Source organism: Letharia lupina (assembly GCF_014066315.1).
Source record: "Letharia lupina isolate WasteWater1 chromosome Unknown contig_18, whole genome shotgun sequence".
In the NCBI taxonomy this organism is placed as follows: domain Eukaryota; kingdom Fungi; phylum Ascomycota; class Lecanoromycetes; order Lecanorales; family Parmeliaceae; genus Letharia; species Letharia lupina.
Window position 1 is genome coordinate 233,310 of NW_023502987.1, and position 21,229 is coordinate 254,538.

General features: G+C 50.4%; 8 protein-coding genes across 8 annotated transcripts; 4 read left to right on the forward strand and 4 right to left on the reverse strand.

Annotated features, from left to right (window-relative positions):
• Window positions 1–1,414: 1,414 nt before the first annotated feature.
• Window positions 1,415–2,732, reverse strand: HO133_003590 (uncharacterized protein; the record flags this gene model as incomplete). Its single annotated transcript, XM_037294512.1, has 2 exons — window positions 1,415–2,008; window positions 2,586–2,732. 2 exons carry the CDS (start codon window positions 2,730–2,732, stop codon window positions 1,415–1,417), a joined length of 741 nt encoding a protein of 246 aa, XP_037149200.1.
• A 758-nt stretch (window positions 2,733–3,490) lies between these two features.
• On the reverse strand, window positions 3,491–3,992 carry HO133_003591 (uncharacterized protein; the record flags this gene model as incomplete). Its single annotated transcript, XM_037294513.1, has 2 exons — window positions 3,491–3,740; window positions 3,952–3,992. 2 exons carry the CDS (start codon window positions 3,990–3,992, stop codon window positions 3,491–3,493), a joined length of 291 nt encoding a protein of 96 aa, XP_037149201.1.
• A 627-nt stretch (window positions 3,993–4,619) lies between these two features.
• Window positions 4,620–5,115, reverse strand: HO133_003592 (uncharacterized protein; the record flags this gene model as incomplete). The annotated part of the gene is made up of 3 exons (XM_037294514.1): window positions 4,620–4,682; window positions 4,745–4,951; window positions 5,026–5,115. The coding sequence occupies 3 exons, from the start codon at window positions 5,113–5,115 to the stop codon at window positions 4,620–4,622; spliced, it is 360 nt and encodes a 119-aa protein (XP_037149202.1).
• A 575-nt stretch (window positions 5,116–5,690) lies between these two features.
• On the forward strand, window positions 5,691–7,090 carry HO133_003593 (uncharacterized protein; the record flags this gene model as incomplete). Its single annotated transcript, XM_037294515.1, has 2 exons — window positions 5,691–6,014; window positions 6,068–7,090. 2 exons carry the CDS (start codon window positions 5,691–5,693, stop codon window positions 7,088–7,090), a joined length of 1,347 nt encoding a protein of 448 aa, XP_037149203.1.
• A 65-nt stretch (window positions 7,091–7,155) lies between these two features.
• Window positions 7,156–7,788, forward strand: HO133_003594 (uncharacterized protein; the record flags this gene model as incomplete). Its single annotated transcript, XM_037294516.1, has 2 exons — window positions 7,156–7,343; window positions 7,593–7,788. The coding sequence occupies 2 exons, from the start codon at window positions 7,156–7,158 to the stop codon at window positions 7,786–7,788; spliced, it is 384 nt and encodes a 127-aa protein (XP_037149204.1).
• Window positions 7,789–11,311: 3,523 nt separating this feature from the next.
• Window positions 11,312–12,268, reverse strand: HO133_003595 (uncharacterized protein; the record flags this gene model as incomplete). The annotated part of the gene is made up of 2 exons (XM_037294517.1): window positions 11,312–11,433; window positions 11,743–12,268. The coding sequence occupies 2 exons, from the start codon at window positions 12,266–12,268 to the stop codon at window positions 11,312–11,314; spliced, it is 648 nt and encodes a 215-aa protein (XP_037149205.1).
• Window positions 12,269–13,866: 1,598 nt separating this feature from the next.
• Window positions 13,867–14,887, forward strand: HO133_003596 (uncharacterized protein; the record flags this gene model as incomplete). The annotated part of the gene is made up of 3 exons (XM_037294518.1): window positions 13,867–14,044; window positions 14,223–14,370; window positions 14,425–14,887. The coding sequence occupies 3 exons, from the start codon at window positions 13,867–13,869 to the stop codon at window positions 14,885–14,887; spliced, it is 789 nt and encodes a 262-aa protein (XP_037149206.1).
• A 795-nt stretch (window positions 14,888–15,682) lies between these two features.
• On the forward strand, window positions 15,683–17,950 carry HO133_003597 (uncharacterized protein; the record flags this gene model as incomplete). The annotated part of the gene is made up of 5 exons (XM_037294519.1): window positions 15,683–15,700; window positions 15,908–16,942; window positions 17,001–17,162; window positions 17,219–17,411; window positions 17,469–17,950. 5 exons carry the CDS (start codon window positions 15,683–15,685, stop codon window positions 17,948–17,950), a joined length of 1,890 nt encoding a protein of 629 aa, XP_037149207.1.
• Between the last annotated feature and the right edge of the window lie 3,279 nt (window positions 17,951–21,229).

The following is a 21,229-nucleotide window of genomic DNA, read 5'->3' on the forward strand; positions in this document are numbered from 1 at the left end:
CCATTCCAACGCCTCTCAGCCCGAATGATGCATGCCTGGAACGGGGGGGCTTAACAGTATCCTTCGTCTCTGACACAAAGCCCGAGCCCTCAAAATCCCCCAACCCAATCCGGTATCCCCACCATAGTCCTGCTCCAAAGTCTCACTGCTGAAAAAACTTAGCGACTGGATGGCGATACTCTTCAATGTGTACGCCGGTATGTAACCTTCGATCGTGTTAACGATGGAGGCGCAGATGAAGATTCCGAACACGTTCGGATGGTGGGTGTCTGACTGTATGGTCACTGTAGACGCCCGAAGTGGATATTCTGGAAAGGTTAGCGTCAAGTGCAGCGAGTCTTGCCCCGCCGGTGACAGGATCAGGCAGGCTTGCGTTAAGCTATCGTCCGTGTTGTGTAACGTAATGTTTGGAGAAGGGTCAACCTGCATCGCCGCAATGTCTCGCAAAAGGCGTTGACTGGAGCGGGAATGCCATGTTTGCCGCTCGAAGTTTTATAGCGAAGATCAACTCGGTGGGCAGTAGTTACAAGGAAAGCCTTGCAGTCACGAGTGCGGACGATTGATGGCTTAGTGAAAGGATTCATAGAGTTGTATTTGAAAGAGTAGTAGTCAGATGATAGCCTAGTGAAAGGATCGAATGATAGAGGTTCGCAAACTGCCGTGAGAGGATGGACAAAGAGATGACGAGGTCAGAAAGGGGAGTATTGGAAACTGGTGCCCGAGAAAATGATAAGAATTGGGTCTCATGTTGTGCTCTTAAATAGAAAATACACAATGAGTAACTAAAAAGTCAAGACTTCAGGCAGGCACGGAAAAGAATCAGAAAAGCCTCTTATAACTCAAAGTAAAGCCAGGTCGAATAGTTGGGGTCCTTCGAGCGACCATTTTTCTCTTCGGAGCAAGCTTCTTCCCAATGAGCTGGATTACCTTTAAAAATGGCTTGAACACGAGTAGATACTCCAGTCTTCCTTCATAGGTAAGTCCGGATTCAATTGCCGTAGCTACAATATGTAGAGATTTGAAGCTACATGCCTTACCAAGCTACTTGAGGTTTCGGGCACATACTGTGTAAGAGCAAGATGCCCGGGGCCCAAATAACTGTTCCCACCATAACAAAGCATCTAGAGGGTATGACGTGTAAGAGTATCCGGCAATCTTGAATTCTGGAGTGTGGTCTGTAGGTTTTATGTCTATAGCGTTAGCGATGGGTCGAAAACTGTCATGCCAAACGGAGACTCGTTTCGACGAAGGCGGTGCATAGCGCTTGCGTCTTAGAATATTTGATGCGAGGATTTCAATGATTCATTACTGGAGGATTCGGATTTTTCTGTTATCTTGCTGTTTGTTGCACAAATCGGCATCTGTCACTCCACATGTCTGTAGATCACCCGTATCTACCGTACCCCTCCCAACTTCATGTCAGCTTCTCTGGCTTGATGGTCCGGAACTCCTGATTGAGCTTCCCGTCGCCGTCACTGACCGTGGCCCTAAATTGAGCGGAATCCTCCGATCTTCTTTGTTCGTAACTTTTCGCGCTTTCTAGAACGTCCTCAGGATCTCTGACGAAGGCGAACTTCCATATACCGGGCGAAGGCATGTGTCGAAAGTCTGTGATCCCGTCGCATATTTTCCCGAGGGACTGATCAGGGACCTTAAGACTAGCCAGCTTGGTCTTTCCGAAACGCTCTTCAACCGGTTGCCATTCAAACGTTAAGAAGAACTCGCATGCTTGTTCACGCGTTGGATGTGTTAACTCGGTTCGACGTAACGACCGGCAGTTCCTGCACGCGGCGCGGAGATGTATCTGCTTCGTAGGCTTTCCAAAGAGATGGACACGGTCTCGTAGGATGAGCGTCTCGAAGGTGGACGCCAAACCCCTACGCAAGCGGCTTGGACCGTGACGGCGAATCAGAGAATGGAAGGAGAACATCAGTGGCGAATCGTACGTTTTACCGCCAGCGAGATAGTGCCGAGGATCTTCATCGTTCACCCAAGGACTGGAGGGGATCTTGAGATTGATTTAGTCGTAGTCTGAAGACTCCCTCCACCAGACCTCGCGCTTCGTGGTGCTACAAGCGTCCTATTTTGAGGCTCTGGAGGCTTTTGAGCTTCGCCAGGACCCTGAAATCCAAGGCCAAGTCAGACCAATGACGCCAAACTCAGCTGCGAGACTCGTCAAAGTAAGAACATCCTTGCTGAAGATACCAGTCATCAGCACGAAGTTCTAGGCGTTTCAAAGTATATATCTGAACAAGTTGGCTCAGCGTTTCCCGGTACAAAGCTCCATCAAAGACACAGCTGGTAAGATTCGGCAAGAGAGGAAGCAATATTGGTATTGCAATCCCCAAAGATAATTGTGATGCTGATGGCTAGTTGCGCAAGGCGTGCGTAAGATCGCCTCTAACGTCGACAAGGAGAGACTCGATGTATGAGCCTATGCGTGCAAGCTTGTTCTCCCTGGCAGCGTGCTTTGCCATGAAGTGGATGTTCCCACCACATTCTGTCAGACCGGGCCACCATCACAGCTCGGGGCTGCCTGCATTTCCATCAATGTCACAAGGAGAAATGTCCAAGTGAGACCATACCCTGGGGCACGAGTACTTGTAGAACACTCGACGAGTAGATGACCAACTGATCTGGGTCGCACGATCCGATGCTTCGATGATGAGGAATATGATATCTTCCGGGGTCTTCGACCAGATTGATGGATCCATGTGTACCGTTCCACCCATGGTAAATCCAGAGACCGGCGGTCCCAGGATGGGTCAGACAACAAATTCTCAGGGAATCTCAGGGAGTCTTGCACTGCTAACGAAGTTGCAGGATGTTTATGAAAATGCAAAACCTGCTAGAGACGGGGAAGAGCTTGGATTCTTGAAGATGAGGGGTTGGTAGACTGGTATTTACAGGAAGTGATAATCAGGTCGGGAAATCGATGCCGGAGCCGGGCGATATTCGGACAATGTCGGCGTCTATAGGTGTCGGGATGACCATTTCGGTCGCTCTCACCTTTTGATGAGATAGCTGACAAAATGTCATAAAAATTCCTTGTAGTATTCATGAGAGCCTCGTATTACAGATTCTCTCAAAAACTTCGCGACTTTCACCTCTGGATCTGAAGGTTTCTCATGGATGTTGCGCTTTCTCCTCGCTTTCAACCACATGTTGAATCCAGATTGCGGGAAAATTATTTCGTGCTGAGATCTCTCGTTCATTTTCCTTTCAACGTCTCTTAGACATAAGAAGGACGCTCTGGATTTTAGGGTCCGCCAGAGCTCCCGAAGCCGCCGTCGTTACCGCAGAAGCCCACTGGAGGGATCTTGGAACCTATACAGTATGTTGCGAGGGCTGAAGGGAAGGCACTTGTTGCTTCTCGGCGTACTCTCAGCTTCCTTTACTGCCACCTCAGATAACAGTGAATGATATTCCTCGTTCTTGACTGCGTGATCCCAGCCCTGTCTCTCGTAGCTCTCAACGTTACTCCCTATTTTCACCACTGCACCGCTTCCGAGATGCTCCTCTTGATCCTCCCCCATCCTGTACTGGCTATTTCAGCATAGCCGACCTCTCCTCCAGGTCCATTTTGACTTCCAGTCTCTGGCTTCTGGTTGGGCATTTGGACTGTCGAACCGGCGATAGATGTAGTAGCCATGCCTAGCCGCTTCTCGTTTTCTTCCCTGCGAATACGCATGCCAGCAGCCGAAAAGCCTATGAATAGGGCGAAGAGAGGGTCGAGTGTCCTGAAACGATGTTGGTAAGCCCGGGTGAAGATTGTCAGGGAAAGGAAACGCATAGGAGAGAGAATTGTGAGGGAAAGCGCAAAAGAATCATTAAATTTAGATAAGAAGTGTAGAAGCGGCGTCTCAAGAGAAAATCATGGCTGTAAGAGATGCTAATGCTGATAGTTCATGGCCTTGGGAAGAAATAGAACGATAATCTCTAAGAACGTACCTCGAGATGATGTAACTGTAACGTGGGAAGGTAGTAGCCATTGCTGGAGATGGACAGGTGAAGGGATGGGCTTCGAAGAGGTTGAAGTGGTCAAATTTGTGTCTCGAGTGCTGGACAATGGTCGTTGGAGAAGCTAAAAGTTGCAAAGTGGACATACGAGCAGAAATTCCAGGCTTAGCTCAACAGCTTTAATTCAACTACTCGGAAGCACATTGTTTTCACTGTGATTTATAATTCCCGCAAGCTGGGTTGGGGCGTTCTATGGAAGCATCTACTTTTGCATATCAAAGGGAGACGATTTATGGAGAATGGCAGCGTTGGAACAGTCACGCATGATCTGCAATGCAGCCTTCGTTTTGGGCTAATATCAGAGACGCATGGTTGGAAGAGTTATTGCAAGAGCAGTTGAGTCCTAGCCAACAAGTATGACAGCTGTCCGTCCAACTTTCAAGGACAGTCTTGAGAGCAATATTGGTAGCACTTCGCCTGTTCCTTGTCCATCACTTTCCAGAGCAGTAGTGATCTTCTTTTAGCAAAAGTCCAATATCTATCCTCCTTTCATCAAGCACGCACAATTCGCATTGAATCACATGTCCATCCGACCGACTATCCCGAACGCCCGTGGCTCCTCATCCGCCGTTGCAAGCGCATCTTTGAAGGTCCATCGTCTAGGCGTCTGAACCGAACGTGTTCTCGCCAGAGTAGGTGATGTACAAGAAGCCATCCTCATCCTAGAAGCATGTTAGCCATCCGACTTGCCCTCAACACTTTCAGGACCATAGGCGGTACATACTTTGTGCTCCTCGTAGATGGAGCTCATGAGCGCAGCAGTGGGTGGCAGGACCTCATCGACGAAGATGAAGATGGCTTTCTCAGGCGAGAGCTTGATGCGCTTGCGGATGACATAGACGAATTGACCAACGGTGAGGTCGGCGGGGACAAGGTATTTCTTCTTGTCGATGGTAGCGATGTCCGATTTCTCCACTTTCTCGCAGATTACCTAGACGCAGACAGCTATGTCAGAATACTGTCTTGTCAAGAACAGGAGCCTTGGAAGGATGTCTAATGACTTACAGGAATACGATCTGCATATTTCTGTCGGATACGCTCAGCTTCAGCCTTGCGCTTCTCGAAAGGGTGCTCGTCCTTGAACTTGGAACGCATATTGACGGTAGATATGGATTTGTGTGATGAGTGTAGTTGTATGAGTACGGAAGTTGATGAAGTTGTGAAAGGGATTTGTAGGTGTGTAGATTGGTGACGGAGGCTCGGAGTGCTGTGTCGACGATTAGGCCCCCGCGATGAGTAAGTCTTAAGGCGGTAACTAGCGTTATCCTTCGCCTGTGACTGTGACACTGGAAAAGGGTCAACACTTATTTACTCTTTGTAAATCACATGCAAAGGTCACTCTTCTCTGTCAGTGACTGACAAGAGGGATGTGTTAAAAAGATAGTCTCAGAAGCTTCTGTCATTCAGGCAGTGTATCTTCCTTGTCTTCCTTGTCTTCCTTGTCAGCATTTCATGATCCTAGTCTTGGCAGGCAAGGCGGGGCGAAGTTCTCAGCCTTATGGTCAAATTAGGAATAGCTCTTCATCAAAAAGAAGCGTCACTGAATTTCTCCGAGTCTCTACAAGCCAATGTACCAACCTCGATCTTGAACAGACAAACTCCGTGCCATCTGAAACGAACTCGTTCAGCCATTTCTCTCACAGCTTTTTGTTTGACAGAGTCTTTCCCCAATGGCTCCCACAAAGACTTGCATGCGATGGGCAGGCAATCCATTCTTGCAAGATGCATTTTCCTGCCGAAAGCCACTAAGGCGTTATTACTCTCGCCCAATTCGCCCATACTCTTCGACCAATCAATCAGCGAAACCACGACCATATATCGATCCACCTAAGCGCAAACCGCTGGTGGGAACGAAATCCAAGGCAACACCAGCAAACCCATCCTCCATACCTAGCAATTCACCCAACGCGAACCCCAAATCGGGAGGAGTTGCTGCTCCCTACTGGCGTATATCGCTCGGCGTCGTCCTCTGCGGCTCCCTAATCTACTCCATGGTACCTTTGCTTCCTCCCAACTCATTTCGAAAGCTCACCTACATGCATGCCAGTTCTCCTCCCCCCTACAACTCGAACCCCCCTCCATCGCAGACCGAGACACCCTCGTGAAGCGCGAATCAGGCGTAACGCCCTCCTCGCCCATGCGTCTCCGCATGGAAGAGTTCCTCAAAGCTCAGCAGAAGGAGATCGTCTCAACTCTCGAAACTCTGGACCCTTCGAAGAAGAAGTTCCGCACAGATACCTGGACGCGGCCGAATGGTGGTGGTGGAACCTCGTGCGTGCTTCAAGATGGTACCGTCTTTGAAAAAGCGGGCGTCAATACAAGCATAGTCTACGGCACCCTTCCTCGCCCAGCCATCGAGAAGATGCGCGTGAACCACAAAGCCTTAGACCCAGACGTCAAAAGTCTCGAATTCTTCGCAGCAGGTCTCAGCTGTGTTTTGCACCCTCAGAACCCCAATGCGCCAACCGTGCACTTCAACTACCGCTACTTCGAAACCATGGACGCGGAAGGCAACTGCAACGCCTGGTGGTTTGGTGGCGGCACGGATCTTACACCTTCATACCTATTCGACGAAGACGCTATACACTTCCACCGCACGATCAAAGAGGCATGCGATAAGCACGATCGAGGCTACTATCCGCGCTTCAAGCAATGGTGCGATAAATACTTCTACATTCCCCACCGAGGCGAATCTCGCGGGATCGGAGGTATATTCTTTGACGACTTGGACGAAGAAGAAAAGGAGCAGGAACAACTCTTCTCATTCGTCAAGGATTGCTCGACCGCTTTCCTGCCCTCCTACCTCCCCCTCATCGAAAAGCGAAAAGACATGCCCTTTACAGAAAGAGAAAAGGAATGGCAGCAGCTGAGAAGGGGACGATATGTCGAGTTCAACCTCGTCCACGACAGAGGCACGAGTTTCGGCCTGAACACGCCTGGCGCGAGGGTTGAGAGTATCCTGATGAGTCTGCCGTTGACGGCGAGGTGGATGTACATGCATGACGCGGACAAAGGCAGCAGAGAGGAGAGGTTGGCGAAAGTGCTAAGGGAGCCGAGGGACTGGGTGTAGACGGAGCCTAAGGAAGGTATATAGATCTCGGCTTCATAGCTGCTCCAGAAATCTCAACTAGAGTAATGGAAGACCTTCTTCGCGATGTTTCTTTCGGCCATCATCTCAAACAATCCAAACCCCCACTGCCCAACCAATCCCTCCAACGCGAACCTACGCGAGCCATCCAGAATTTCATCCTCAACAAACACATCACCGCACCAGTACCGCCAGATTCAAATCCCTGCACCCACCGTCCTGTTGCGCGATCGCCGTACGTAAAAAACCCGCGCGCGCAGTGACCACGTTTCCCCGTTCCGAGTGCGTGCACGCAATCCATAGATCGAGACGTACCTCATGAACCGCGCCTGCGCGGCCAGATCTCGCACCCGATGTGACAGCCACCACGGATCGGTGGTAGAGACGGAGTGTGTGGTATGAGTATGTGAGGGAATGGATGGGTGAGTGAGGGATGGATGAGCGTTTTGGCCGGTTTCTTTGCGTTGTCGATGGGGTAGGATAGAGAGAGAGAGAAGAAGGAGGAGGAGGAGGAGGAGGAGGAGGAGGAGAAGAAGAAGAAGGAGAGGAAGAAGAAGAGGAAGGAGAAGAAGAAGAAGAAGAAGAAGAAGAGGGAGAAGAAGAAGAGGGAAGAACAAACAAACGTCGAGGCTGCGGCGAGATTCTCGCTCTTTGTCGGTGAGGAGAGAGGGATAGGGTAGGTAGTACGATATTCTAACAGGATGGAGTAGGGAAGAGGGGGGGGGAAACACCCTACCAACTCCGGACGAAACGCCGGCCAGGCCTCTCTGAATGCCCATCTCGTTGACCGCGACAGCGGCCGCCCAGACCCCGAGCCAAGATGCCATGTCGAACTCTCGGTCCACCGGTGCCGTGCAGGTGTACGGAGGCGTTTGGAATCGTCTCAGCTGTTGTTCCGTAGGTTTGATGGCGCGGACACTCGGAGATATTTGGTAGATAGGATAGACAGACAGAAAAATGCAGCACTGACCTATCACAACCCCCCCTTTCCGCCATCGTGGAACCTGCACGGATTTCCGACGAGATGGGGGATATTGCCGAACGAAGCAAAATGCGTGAATTGGGCGAGTGGCAGTTGTGCCTGACAGCTCGGTGCGATCGCCTTCGTCTTGGTACTATGACTTAGGCATGCACGATACATCCGGCCGGTAAGACTGGACCTGGATGACAGGCCAGCAAATCGACAGCGGAGGATGCAGTAGTCAAAGCAGTCCACGGTCTCATCCATGGGAAAAAACCCCGTCCTACCCACCCACCCAACCCTCCACTCAAGCCACCGACCGGCCGTAGCCGCGTGCTCTCGCCGCGCAACACGCATTCGTCTCAGACGTGTTCGGCATCCGTCGAGGATGCAGCGTCCTTTGCCGCATCGCCAGTAGCGCGTGCGGCAACTCCGATGGCGCACAGAGCGACGAAACGTCGGTATCAGAACTCCCGCACCGTGACCCCGAGAACCGGAGCGTTGACCTTGCCGCGCAGGAGCCGATGTGGAAAGCGGGCCCTCACAGGTGCCTTTCATCCGACTACCGTAGGTGATGGACTCGGAATCGGTCGGGATGCTCTTCCAAGCGTCTAGACGGCTTTCCTTGTTCAAGCCGGACCCGTAGATGCGGCCATGGCGAAGGACAAGCGTCGTTGGTAGCGTTGGTGAATTGTACATGAGGAGTTGCGCTGGGCGTATTGAGGGTCGCGAGAGTGCTTGAAGCTGTCGAAGGCCGGATTGGAAAAATTGATAGCTGGATCTGGAGACAGAGGGGCTAGTCCGTGAGCGACTGCGAAGAAGATGAAGAAAAACAAGTGTCGGCTTGTGAAAGACATCAGGATATTCCATAGCGTCATGCAATATCAGGATTGTGGTCGGAGCATTCAAAAAAAAATAGCTCTCAAGAGACTGCATTCCGTGTGGTTTTGCAGCAGTGGCAGGCGACGATTTAGTGGTCAGCCACATATGAAAGGAATATGGCATGGATGACGCTTATAGCGATGATTGATACGACGAAGCGGAGCGGAAACGAAGCCCGAATGCTCGTCAGACATGAGAGAAGAGCGACCCATTGTATCCATCACAATGGGCTGACTGTCTGCGAATACATGCCACCAGTACTTCGTCACAGTGGAACCCATCTTAGCTACGACATAGATAGTGTTCTATTCAATAGTGTTCTTATCAAGCTGCAATACACGATGAACTCACACATATCGTTGAATCCCTGATAGATCTCAAGGTCAGCGTGACAGCAAGTATGGTGGCTAGGAGGTTCCTCGCAGGGTCAAGGTGGGTTGTGACCAGCGATTTGCTAGGAACAACGCTAGTATCCCATGGGCATCGCAAGGGTTTACTTTAGATCCTTGGAGTTGCTTGAAACACCTTTGGTCAATTCTGCTTCTGGTGCTGGCCTTCAAGCTCAGTAATGTAGGTAAGGTACTCGTGCCAAGCCTTCAGTGAAACCCTGCCGACAAGTCCGGAATGGCAAGGACTTCCCATCCAAGACAATGTCTTCCATGCCTGCCTGAAATCAAGGTTGCATCCATGAGGGGGAAGCTAATGATCGTAAAGGAAAAGCCTTCTGTCAGGCATTTCGGTCATATACAGATCTGATGGCAGATACCCTGTTAAAGGATACCAGAATCTGTGACTGGGCAAGTCTCATATCTGATGATCACAGAGGGAATCCTTCGCCGTTGCCGGAGCGGATTTGGGCATGAGACTTTCTCCCTCCGTCTCCCCCCGTCTCCCTTGGATGTATCCTGTTCTCACAGAAAGCCCGTCGCGTACTCACATGGGTAGATTCTCATCTAGCAAACTATTTACCGTCTTGAGGTACGACGATGGCAAAGCATAGATCGTTGCAAGTCTGAAGGCTTCAGAAAGTCCGTTCAAGGCCGCCAATTAGTCCCAGGCTCGCGAAGGTGTCGCCGAAGTAGCTGTGCTGGATACTCCAAGAAGAATTGGTGGCTGAACCGAGTCCTCATAAAGTAAAGCAAAGTCGTGTACTGCCAAAAGGACTCAAGCGACCAAGGTCAATGATTGAAACGCCCTGTGACGAAGTCTTCATCGAACGACCGATATGTAGCCAGCGTAGGTAGGTAGATACTCCGTAGCTCGCATGCTGCATACCCACAGAAATAGCGGCTCGCTCTCATCTGACAGATACGCAATTCCAATCCGACGGCCTCGCCTCAACTCCCCCCCGCAATCGCACTCGCTGTTCCGACGTGGCCGAACCCATCGCGCGCAAACCTGAGGGAGGAGGGTCTTACGTTCGAGACGGACCGGAGAGTTTCAGCTTTGGCGACGTCGCCCTCAGCCAAGGTACAGAGGTCTCGATGTTGGACTTGGGGTTTGGTGCAGACGTTGGACTTGGGGGGGGGGGGGCGGCGGGTGGGCACTGGGAAGGAAGCAACATGGGATGAAAAGGTCCGGGCAGGGTCAAATGATGTATGTTGAGGACAGGTCATGGATCTCAGGTACGTACTGGACCGGGAAGCGAGCGTGTGGGGGGAAGGGAGGAAGGGCGGTTGACTTGGAGGCTTGCCGACTGCATGCATGATGGATGACAGGCATAGACGATAGGGTTCTCGGGCCCTGGCTGATCGGCCCTGGATTGCGATGAGTGCATATGTACATGTGCTTGCGCGACGCGGGATGCTCTGTGGAGATTCATCGATGGGGACTTGGGGAGGGAAGGGAAGGGGACCAAGCGCTAAGAGGGGATCACAGTCTGGGTACAGCATGGGTTTTGAAAGTTTTTTTATTGGTTTGCTTTGCTTGACGATGCACCCAGCACTTCCCCTTTGGCTCCACGCTTGCTCATCGCCTAAAACGCGCCCCACACAACAAATGAAAACTGGTAAATGGTGTTTACAGAAATGTAATTGTATCTCCCCCGCACGATCATCCCTCCCCCCATCAAATGGCTTATGTAAAATGAAGCGAATGTGGTGATTAGATGGCATATCGATATAGCTTGATGACATCCATTCGTGACAAGTTTCCCATCGCTGTGAGAAGAATGCGCACGTTGTCCATATCACCTGCACCTGGTAAGGCGACTGAGGCATTTGGACAACATGGCAGATGTAGAAGAGAGCCCTGCTCCCACCCGGTACAGCGCCGCGCCACGTCGCGAAATATGATGCGAATCCAATGCTTGAAGAATATGGTAAGGGAAAAGCGTGAACGTAGGCGTATATATGATGAGGCTATGCGCCGTGTCGCTTCTTGTGGATTTTGTTGTGAGCATGTTGGTGGAGGTGATCGTGGTCGCGCTTCCGTTGTTGAGAACCGCCAACGTGCTCGGTGACCCAGACGATCGGGGCGGTTTCTGTGACGGTGATGATGACCTCGACCTCATCTTCCACCACCACTGGGCTGGGCGATGGAGATGGTGATGGTGATGGCGATGGTGATGGCGAGGGCGATGGCGAGGGCGAAGGCGAAGGCGAGGGCGATGGCGAGGGAGATGGTGATGGCGACGGTGAAGGCGACGGTGATGGCGAGGGAGATGGGGAAGGTGCGGGGGCAGGGCTCGAGGGTGGCGCCTCCGACTGTTCATGGACAATGGGATTGCCAGGTACTACGACGGGCGACACTGGTGCTGGTGCTGGAGACGAGCTGCCGCTTGAACTCCCACTTCCATATGCACCTGGCTTGTCCCAGCAGATTTCGACCAGCAGATCCGCAGTCTCCGGAGCAGCAGTGGTGGCAGAGTTCTCGGTGGGGGTGTTGTACGCTGCCGCGCAGTCTTCAATGCCTGCAGCGCAGGAAACGCTGACTGAGTTGTCGGAGCTGGTCAACTTGACACCGCCCGCCATGAAGGGATAAGGGATACCGTTGATGTTGGACAAATCGGTGAAGACCTTCTCTGCCCAGCCAACAGTGTACTCGAATTGAGTTATCGGTGGGGGAATGTCAGAGCAGATGGTTGTTTCGAGGGCGATTTTGACCGATGGACCGCCAGATCCATCGGCTTTGGTCTGGTAGGTACAAGGGTCGGAGCTGCTGCCGGCGGGGATGGTCAAGACTGTCTCGCAGGAGTCGACGTCGTGGACATAATGAATGTCTGTACCGCAAGAGTTCTTGATGGTGAAGGTACCAAGACCAGAGGCGAGAGCAAAGAAGCCAGGCATGGCCGCGAGGGCGATTGTCGAGTATTTCATTTTTGCGACCGTGTGTTTGATGCGACTAAAGAATGTTTAGGTATGTGATGATGATGATGATGATGATGAGGAATTGGATTGATAAATTGATAATCTATAATGAAGACGGACGTGCACTTGAAGGAGTGAAAGTGCAAGACTGCTTCAAGCAGTTGGGCGTCGTCGTGGTTGCTGTTCGTTGCTGTCGTCGATAGCGTAAAGGAGTGATGCTAATGAAGAGAAGTTGAAAAGTGCGAGAGAGACGGACGAAATTAACGGGGGAAGGAACAGGGAACCTAAGGAAACAGGAACCCTGTCGAAAAAAGGGGTGGGGGGGGGGAGGTGGATAAAGAGATGTAAATTTAGGGATTAGTGTGCTTTGTTTCCGGACTTTGCTTTCTTTTTCGCAAGCGTTTGAGACGTGATGATTGGCTCAGGGGCTTTGAAAAAGGGAAATTAACATTTCTTTACTCGGTAGCGCCCTTTATCCGGTAATAGGCAGTGTCAGGGGTATTTGATATTATTCCGCTTACATCAGACAATGCGACACTGCGATTTGTTGGACCATGGAACCCGCAGTAGCGTCAGGGCAGAGGAGATGAGACGCCTAATTCTACGCAATGCAATCATAACAATAATAATCATAATCATCATAATCATAATCATCATAATCATAATCATCATAATCATCATAATAATCATAATCATCATGTGCCATCGTTGCGAGTTTCCGTCTGGAATTTCTTACATAACAACGGCCAACTGGATGAGACTTTGGTTATGGATGTCAGAACCAATGGTTTCTCAACGGCTACTCACTCATTAAGGCCGGCGATATCCACATGTTACATGCTCATCTCGTGAACCACATGCGCCAATATGCGCAAGGCTAAATTCCCAAAATGAGGCAATTAAAAGAACCACCGAATGACATGTCATTGCCAGTCAATCTTCTTGTAGGTAGATTCATTGTGCCAGCGATGGCAATAGCCGAGGACTTCCATTTGAGTGTGAGAGAAATGGAATGAAAGTCTTCAATTCGGGCTGTAGTCCCCAAAAGAGACAAGGACCAATGATGTGTATTTTTGCCGCCTGGAGTACCGTATTCGTAGAGGGGATTCCTCCTCTGAAATTGGGGACACCCACCAGACCGGCGGCACTGACAGTAACTCCCGAAGATTTGAGATTGTTGAGTGTTCCCGTCGACAATGTAGCTTGTTGTTCTTAACTTCTTCTTGTTGACGTGCTGAAGAATGCTGGAATGCCGGGCTTCCCCACAGATCGTCTGGGCTCGGGCGGAGGTTATGTGCATGTGCATAGCTGCCTGATGGAGAAATCAGCAATCAACGTTGCACAGTATTTTGGAGGAACTTGGATTGGAACTCCGGAGGGCGAGGACAACTGTGAATTGGCTGTGTACCAAAAAAATTGATGACTAAGCTAAAGCTACGGCGCCCCAGGCGGACCCAAATTGCGCTAGGAGCTCTCTCCACCAACAGCCGGTCCTTCTCTCCGCCCATCGGACCCAGGTTGCAGTATACAGAACCGTGTACGCTTCCTCAGCTCGCCAGATCCTCCTCTGCCTTGGTCAGGCCCCGTCCGCGTCCTTTCAATCCGCAATGGCTCCCATCACAGACGACACGGTTGAAGCTCTTCGAGATACCATCCATAAGCTGGAATCTCGGGTGCAGCAGTTGGAGGCCAAGTTAGGGCATGGTGATGGGTCACCTCCGGCGGGCAGCTCGAAGAAACCCCTTCAATCCGTCCGGATGATTTTAATGGGTCCTCCTGGAGCTGGTACGGGCCCAACCACCCAGAAAGCCTTCTCGCGCTAGAGCTTACGTTTCGTATAGGCAAGGGAACCCAGGCACCGAAGATCCAGGACAAGTACTGTGCCTGCCATTTGGTAGGCTGTCTCAACAATGCCTTGTGTGCGATCCGGCCGTGAATGCTAACGATCTATTCTAGGCAACAGGGGACATGCTGCGATCTCAGGTAGCAAAGAAGACCTCGCTCGGGAGGGAAGCCAAGAAGATAATGGATCAGGGCGGGTTGGTCAGCGATGAGATCATGATCAACATGATAAAAGGTGAATTGGAGAACAACCAAGATTGCAAACAAGGGTAGGGGGGGGTTCGGGAAGCTCTGTAGGCACGTTGGCTAATTCGGCTTCACAGCTTCATACTTGACGGCTTCCCGCGAACAGTCGCACAAGCTGAGCGACTAGATGGCATGCTGACAGCGAAGAGCCAAAAACTTCAACACGCCGTCGAGCTACAAATCGACGATGGCCTTCTGGTCGCCCGGATAACAGGGCGCCTGATTCACCCAGCTTCCGGCCGGTCATATCACAAGATCTTCAATCCGCCAAAAGAGACGATGAAGGATGACGTGACCGGCGAGCCATTGATCCAGAGATCCGATGATAATGCGGATACACTGAAGAAGCGACTTGGGGTCTATCATGACCAGACCTCGCCAGTGGTAGCCTACTACAAGAAAACGGGGATCTGGAAGCCAATCGATGCAAGCCAAGAACCAGGGCAAGTGTGGAAGAGCCTACTGGGGGTCTTTGAGGGGGACAAGTCTTCATCTTCAAGTACGACCGGCAGTCTCCTTAGCAGGATTGGGCTGAAATAGTAGGTCTCACCTCCAAATTCCTCGATCTTTGGCATGCCAAATGAAGGCCATCTGGACCAAAAGCATGTTTGATTGGACTTTTCAACGAAGCCACTGGAAGGATCCTGAGCTTGCAGGGCGGAGGACATGGTTTGTACACCATTTTGTACTGCATACGCATTGTAAACTTGCCAGCTCCTCGAAGGCTTTGTGCAATGGCTTCGAGTTCATACTCCTTATGTTCGCCGTGAAAGAAATGACCATCCTGACTGTATTGACCTGACATGATATGACCCTTATGCTTCTCTATCTCCTATGCTGAAATCTTGCATACCTATGTAAATGATGAATGCAGAGAATCCTGAAGCCACCCTTTGAGCGATAAAGAAGCAGGCCTGGTGGGACACTAGCCTATGACCAAGCCACCGGTCACAGACATCAGCCCGCCCTGTCCCTCAAGTGAACCGGAGACAGAGTTTCCAAACAAGCAACGAATACACTGTCCGGACACCGGCCGGAGATCTAAGTGTGCTACAAAACATATCCCCGTTTCTTTTGGCATATGCGCTTACTATGACTAGTGCGCCGAGCTTTTTGCACAGTCTGCAAAGGTTCACTTCCTCTTGTAATCTCATTATCACAATCACATACCAAGTCATACACCAAGACATCAGCCATTAATTGTTGCTACTGCTTTTGTGTTTGAAACGGGATGCAAGTTGTTTACTTATAAAGCCCTAACGACGGGAGCGTTAATTCAAAATGTAAGCGAGGACCCTGTCGATCATACTGCTTTCCCATCCAAAGTCTGAACACATGAGTGAGAATGGCAAAGTTCACCACCCTCCACTTTCGTGCTACGCACTCTCAAGCTTGATGGGGAAGCTCTGAGCTGAACTCTGTCTTTCTACCAAGCCTTGTTGCGATCTACCTACCTGACATCACTTCCAAGCACGCTACCTCATACTACAACCTCCTCGAGGCCTCACCTCACTTCCGTAGCTGACATTTGGCACCAGGTCTCTTCCCTTTCGCTTGCAGCGTGAGAAACACTGCGAGGAGCTCAGCAAGACCAAGCCCAAATTCCACGAGGCCACTGACATAGAAGAGAACGAGGAGTTCTCCTGGCCAGGTGCGCTAGCTGACGTCTTCGCGCCTCAACACAACAAGCGAGTAGCAGAAAACACCGCCTCCCTTGGCAAGCGCGTGCCTCTTACAGCAGCCGATAAGAAGAAGATTGACAAGGAATCTATCGGTCTTCCAATTCCCCGCACCCTCAAGCTGTTCACGTATAATTGCAGGCCTTTTATCCTTGAAGATACTATCCCTTTGGAAGAGTATCGCGAGAGATACCCTGATCAGCTCGTCCAAATCCGTATCGATATTGGATCCGGCCCCGTCTTTGAGACCCGCCGATCACAGTTGTACTCAGCTCCTGCAGTTCAGCAGCGGACCTCACTGAGCGGAACTACTTTGCATTCGACGACCAAGCAACAAACCTTTGCGGCCCTTCAGGAACTGGCGCCAAGACCTTCCGAGGATTTTCAGACTCGTCAAATTTCTAACAACACTGCCTCTCCAGTAATCCTTCACTCACACCAGAACAACATCAAGCCAGAGCTCCTCCTGAAAATCTACACTTGGCTGGATCACGTCAGCATATCCATAGCGGCTGAGCCAGAATCCTTAGACTCAGTCTCAGATTTAGTCATCGACGAGGAAGTTTGGGAGTTGATTGAGCGAAGCGCCCGTCAGCGGAAGTCCCGTCTTCGCCAAATACCTAACACCATGTCGACCGAAATCAGCAACACTTCCGTCCGTGGAAGCAACAACAATCGCCCCAGTGGGAGCTACCGACGTCCTGGTGAGGGCAACACTCACACAGCTACCAATCTTATCAAAGACCACCCTGGCACATCAGCCCGCGAACCTAAGAACATGCCTTCCGGAAGTCAACTGCCCTCGTGCTGGAACGACGACATGGACGAGTTCATCTGCCACATGGAGGCACAATGCGAGTTCAGCACCAAATCTATCGTCAAGGCGTTGAAGCATAGATTTGCAGGTTTGAGGGAGGTGAGTGCTCCATTCTTCTCGTTCAAGCTCTTGTGGTTGTTGCTGATGACTCACTTAGCATGTGATCCAGGAAGAGGCCATCCAGCGTCGGATCGACACCCTTGACAGTCAGGATAATCCTTACTTCAAGAAAGGAGCGGAGCTGGCTATTGTTCAGGCTGAGGCGAATGGATATGAGGTTCCACCATTCGATCCTGCCAACTATCCTATCATCAATTGGGTATGTTGAGCCTTCTCCAGGCCTTGAGTCTCTGAGATCTGACTCTTGGTGTATAGGAGGTCAAGCCCGACCACATCGTTCTCGGCTCAAGCCCAAGCAAGGAGGTCATGAACCCAGATTACGAGTACAGCCTTCAACCTCGCGTTGCAGGCGGTGTTGACATTGACACCATCAAAATTGGACCTGACACGCCCAAGAAGACCCTCCCTATTCGCACTCGCCAAGAAGCAGATCGTCGCGTCCAGAACGGTAAGTCACCTCTCACTGGTTCATGCCCGTATCCGAAGCACTGAAACACCATTACAGCAGCGACATACTTCAACACCAAGGGCCTGAAGGGTCTTGCAGACATCACCAACATTTCTTCAAGCCGCGACCCGAAGCAGGAACCCAGCAACGAAGGCGGGTTGGCCGACATCACCAACACCATGTACAACGCCCGTATAGCCTCCAACCCTAACCACGACCTCAATGGCAGCATATTGAGCGGTCAAGTATACAGTACACCCACCAAGAACTCCAAGAAAGCAATGTCCGAAACCAGCAACGATACCATCCGAGCCATCAACAACGGGTCCCCCACTCCAACCCGAGGACTCTATCGCTCTGGTCGTGACAACGCCATGTCGAGCTCTACTACAGGCACCAGCATCTTGGGTTTTGGTCGTGAGGGTTTTGGTCGGGAGAATTCTGGTGGCCCTACTATCCTTGAGCGAAGGAGGGCTAGACAGGAGAATCGTGATTCGTCGCTGGTCCATGGTGCTGGTGGTTCGCCAAGGACTCCTTGAAGTATGATTCATACTTTACAGCCAACAAGCATGATCGGAGGACTATTCAATAGAGAACGACGAGGAACGATTGGCGGACGAAATCGATATTCGGCGAGAAAGCTGTGGGAATTGCGATCATCACGTCTCACGGCGTGATATATTGCGACATTCAGAACAGAAGCCCAAGAGCTTTTTCCTTTCCACGTCCGAAAGCCCATCATACGTTTTATGATTCGGCGATAGAGCCATAGGAACTGTGTTATCCCCACGTCCTATGGCCCATCAGGCATTTCAAATTTCGATGATGAAGAAGCCGCGGGAACTGTGTCCCTTCACGTCCCAAGGCTCCTTTTCTGCACATTAGCTAGCGACACCACTCCACTCACGTCAGCCATTTCAGCGGTTCAACGGTACGAAATAGACGGATCAGACAGGCCCATAGCAAACCAAAAATCAAGCATACATAAACAATCCCCAATGGCCCGCAAGCAATCATAGATCCGTATCTCCACACTGCCCCCAAGCCCCTCAGCCACCCCACCCAGCAGCCCACCCAGCCATCTCCTCCCTCCCAACCTCCCTCCCCTCAACCAACCCCCCAGCACCGTCCCACCGCTCCGCCAACACGCAAGCGAGGAGATGCTTGCAAAGCGGCACGTCCTCCCCCAGCATCGATCCGCCCCACGCCGCATCAAGCACCATCCCCTCCCCACCGCACTCCTCATCCCCACCACCCGGACCGCAGCGATGACCAAACGCCGCAAACGCGTACGCCGCGCAGCTGCAACTCCACCCCCGGACCCGGACCTCATAGCCCGTCTCCCCTCCCAAGCCCCCACACCGCGAGCCCCGGCCGGACGACCGGACATGATAGAGTACGCTCCCCCCGCCCCCACCCTCGCTCAATCCCATCCTCTCCGACCCCCGCAATGCGACGTTTCCCCGCGACGACGGCGCGTAGAGCAATTTGGTGACGAGGCGGCGATCGAGCAGGTCGAGGGCGGGCAGGAGGGTGGTGGGGAAGAGGGCGTGGAGGGTCTGGAGGCCGGGGACGGCGCGGGCGGGGAGGGAGGTGGCTGCGTCGTTGGCGGCTGTGGGTTCGGGGGGAGGGAGGCTGGTTAGGAGGGCGGTGAGGAAGGCGCGGGGGGTGGGGAGGGGGGGCGGTGGCATTGGGCGTGCGGGGATTTTGGCGGGGCGGGGTGGGCGGGAGGGAGGAAGGGGGCGTTTCTGGACTGTCGCTATGGATCAGGTGGGTGGGGCTGTTTTACAGGGTTGCTTTGTGGGAGTTGTTCGTATCTTACACTACCATCGGTCTGTCTGGGGCTGTATCTATGACTCTCGCCGGCCAGGTCGACCGATCCTCCGCACTCCGGCCATAGGGCTCTGCGGGACAGATTCTCGTGGGTATTTATAGTCTCTGCTGGTCGCACGCCTTCGTTACTTTTATGACCTCAAGATTTCTTACCCTCTGGTCGGCCTTTTCCGCTGGGCGAAAGAGCACAGGTGTATACGGATCATCGGGATTTCTTCAGTCTGTCGATCTGCCTACGGGGGAATTGGCTTACCTCTGCCTCCTAGCTACTTTACTACTATATTGGTCGGAAATGTGAATATAAAGAATGCTGGTTCCTGAATCTGCGTCGGTCTGACATTGGGAGAGGGAAAAAGCCTGACTTAGTAAGTACTAGTACTTGACAGCGATTGATCAAGCGTGAAAGCGTTTTCTACAGCAAATAGGCCACAGTATCCTGCGATCTCTACTTGACAAATGTGTAATTCTCTTTGGGAAATGGACAGAGCAACGAGACATATTTGAAGAGCAGAAATACCCTTTCACTGCCGAAAGATGGCTTTTCACCTACCCCTATTTTCGTAATCATTGGGAAACTAGAAAATTAGCATTGAGGCTAGCACCCCCCTCACCCAAAATCCTACTATAGACATGCCCACCATATTGTTATTCTCACAACCCTCCCCACACCTCGCTATCGCTAAATATAGCTACTAGTATACGAAATAAGCGGCCCCTTAATAGATTTGATGAGGAGACCGCTTAAATCATCGCCGACGCTATTAAAGAGAGATCTAAACCGAAGAAATCTTCTAAGTTGAAGAAGAAACTCTTTTTACTTATCGATAATCATCTGCAAATCTGAAAAGTTCCTTTCCGCACGATTTCCGCCGGGTCCGCACCATAAGCACGATTTAGCCTATTCAGCAGACTTTGCCTATATCCAACCCTTTCCGCCGGTTCAGCAACTATCTTAACTCTTTCCGCCAGTTCTATCAGTTTAGCAACTTCAAAAATTTTCAGCAACTTAAAAATTTTTGCGTAATGCACTCTAATATACTCTAAGTACTATTCTATATACATATGATATCAATATATATCATTATCAATATACGCATCATTATGCGCTATATCAGAGTATCACCTACGCGACTAATTTCATTAAATCGTCCAATTCCGTAGCCAAATTTGAGTTGGCGTTGATACTCGTCGCCGTAGAACCTTGCCGTCGCAACGTCGATTATTAGAACTTTTCTTTTTTCGTGTGTATTGCTGTTATTCTCGCGGTTAGCAACTTCAAATTGCTAATCTAGCAGAATTTTAATAAAATTTTAGGACAGTTGCTGAACCGGCGGAATTTGGGCGGATTCTAATCAGAGTTACTGATCCGGCGGATTTTGTGATTTCCGCGACACACGCGCGATCAGCAATTTCAAATTTTGCAGGAACTTTTTAGATTTGCAGATGACCCTAATATAATCGATATTAGCCCTTCTTCTATTATCTAATTTCAACCTATTAACCCTTCTATAAAATTACTAGCTTATTCGATTAATATGAGTATTCTATAGAAAGAGAAGAAGATACGCGCCCGTTTTATTATCTCTAAAAAATTCGATTTCTATAAGTTTAATTTGAAGGCTATTTAAGAGGTTAAATAAAAAGCGAAAAAGAAAGACTATAGAGTAATCCTTTAGAGCGCTATTGCTACGCTCTTATTTTTAAAAAATATTAAGACTATAAATAATTAATACGGTGATATTACTAAGTAAGAGAATATTAATAATCTAATAAGATAATAATTAGTTAAGAAAAAGAGAAAGGGGATTATTATAAAAATTATATATATCTATAATTCTAAATAAGATTTCTCTAAGTTAGAAATCTTTATTATAAAAGAGTTTTTTTTAAAGAAGTAGAAAAAAAGTAGAATTATCGACTAGAATATCTCTTTAGATAACTTCGATATTATATTAGATGATTTTAAATTATTTAAATTTAATAAA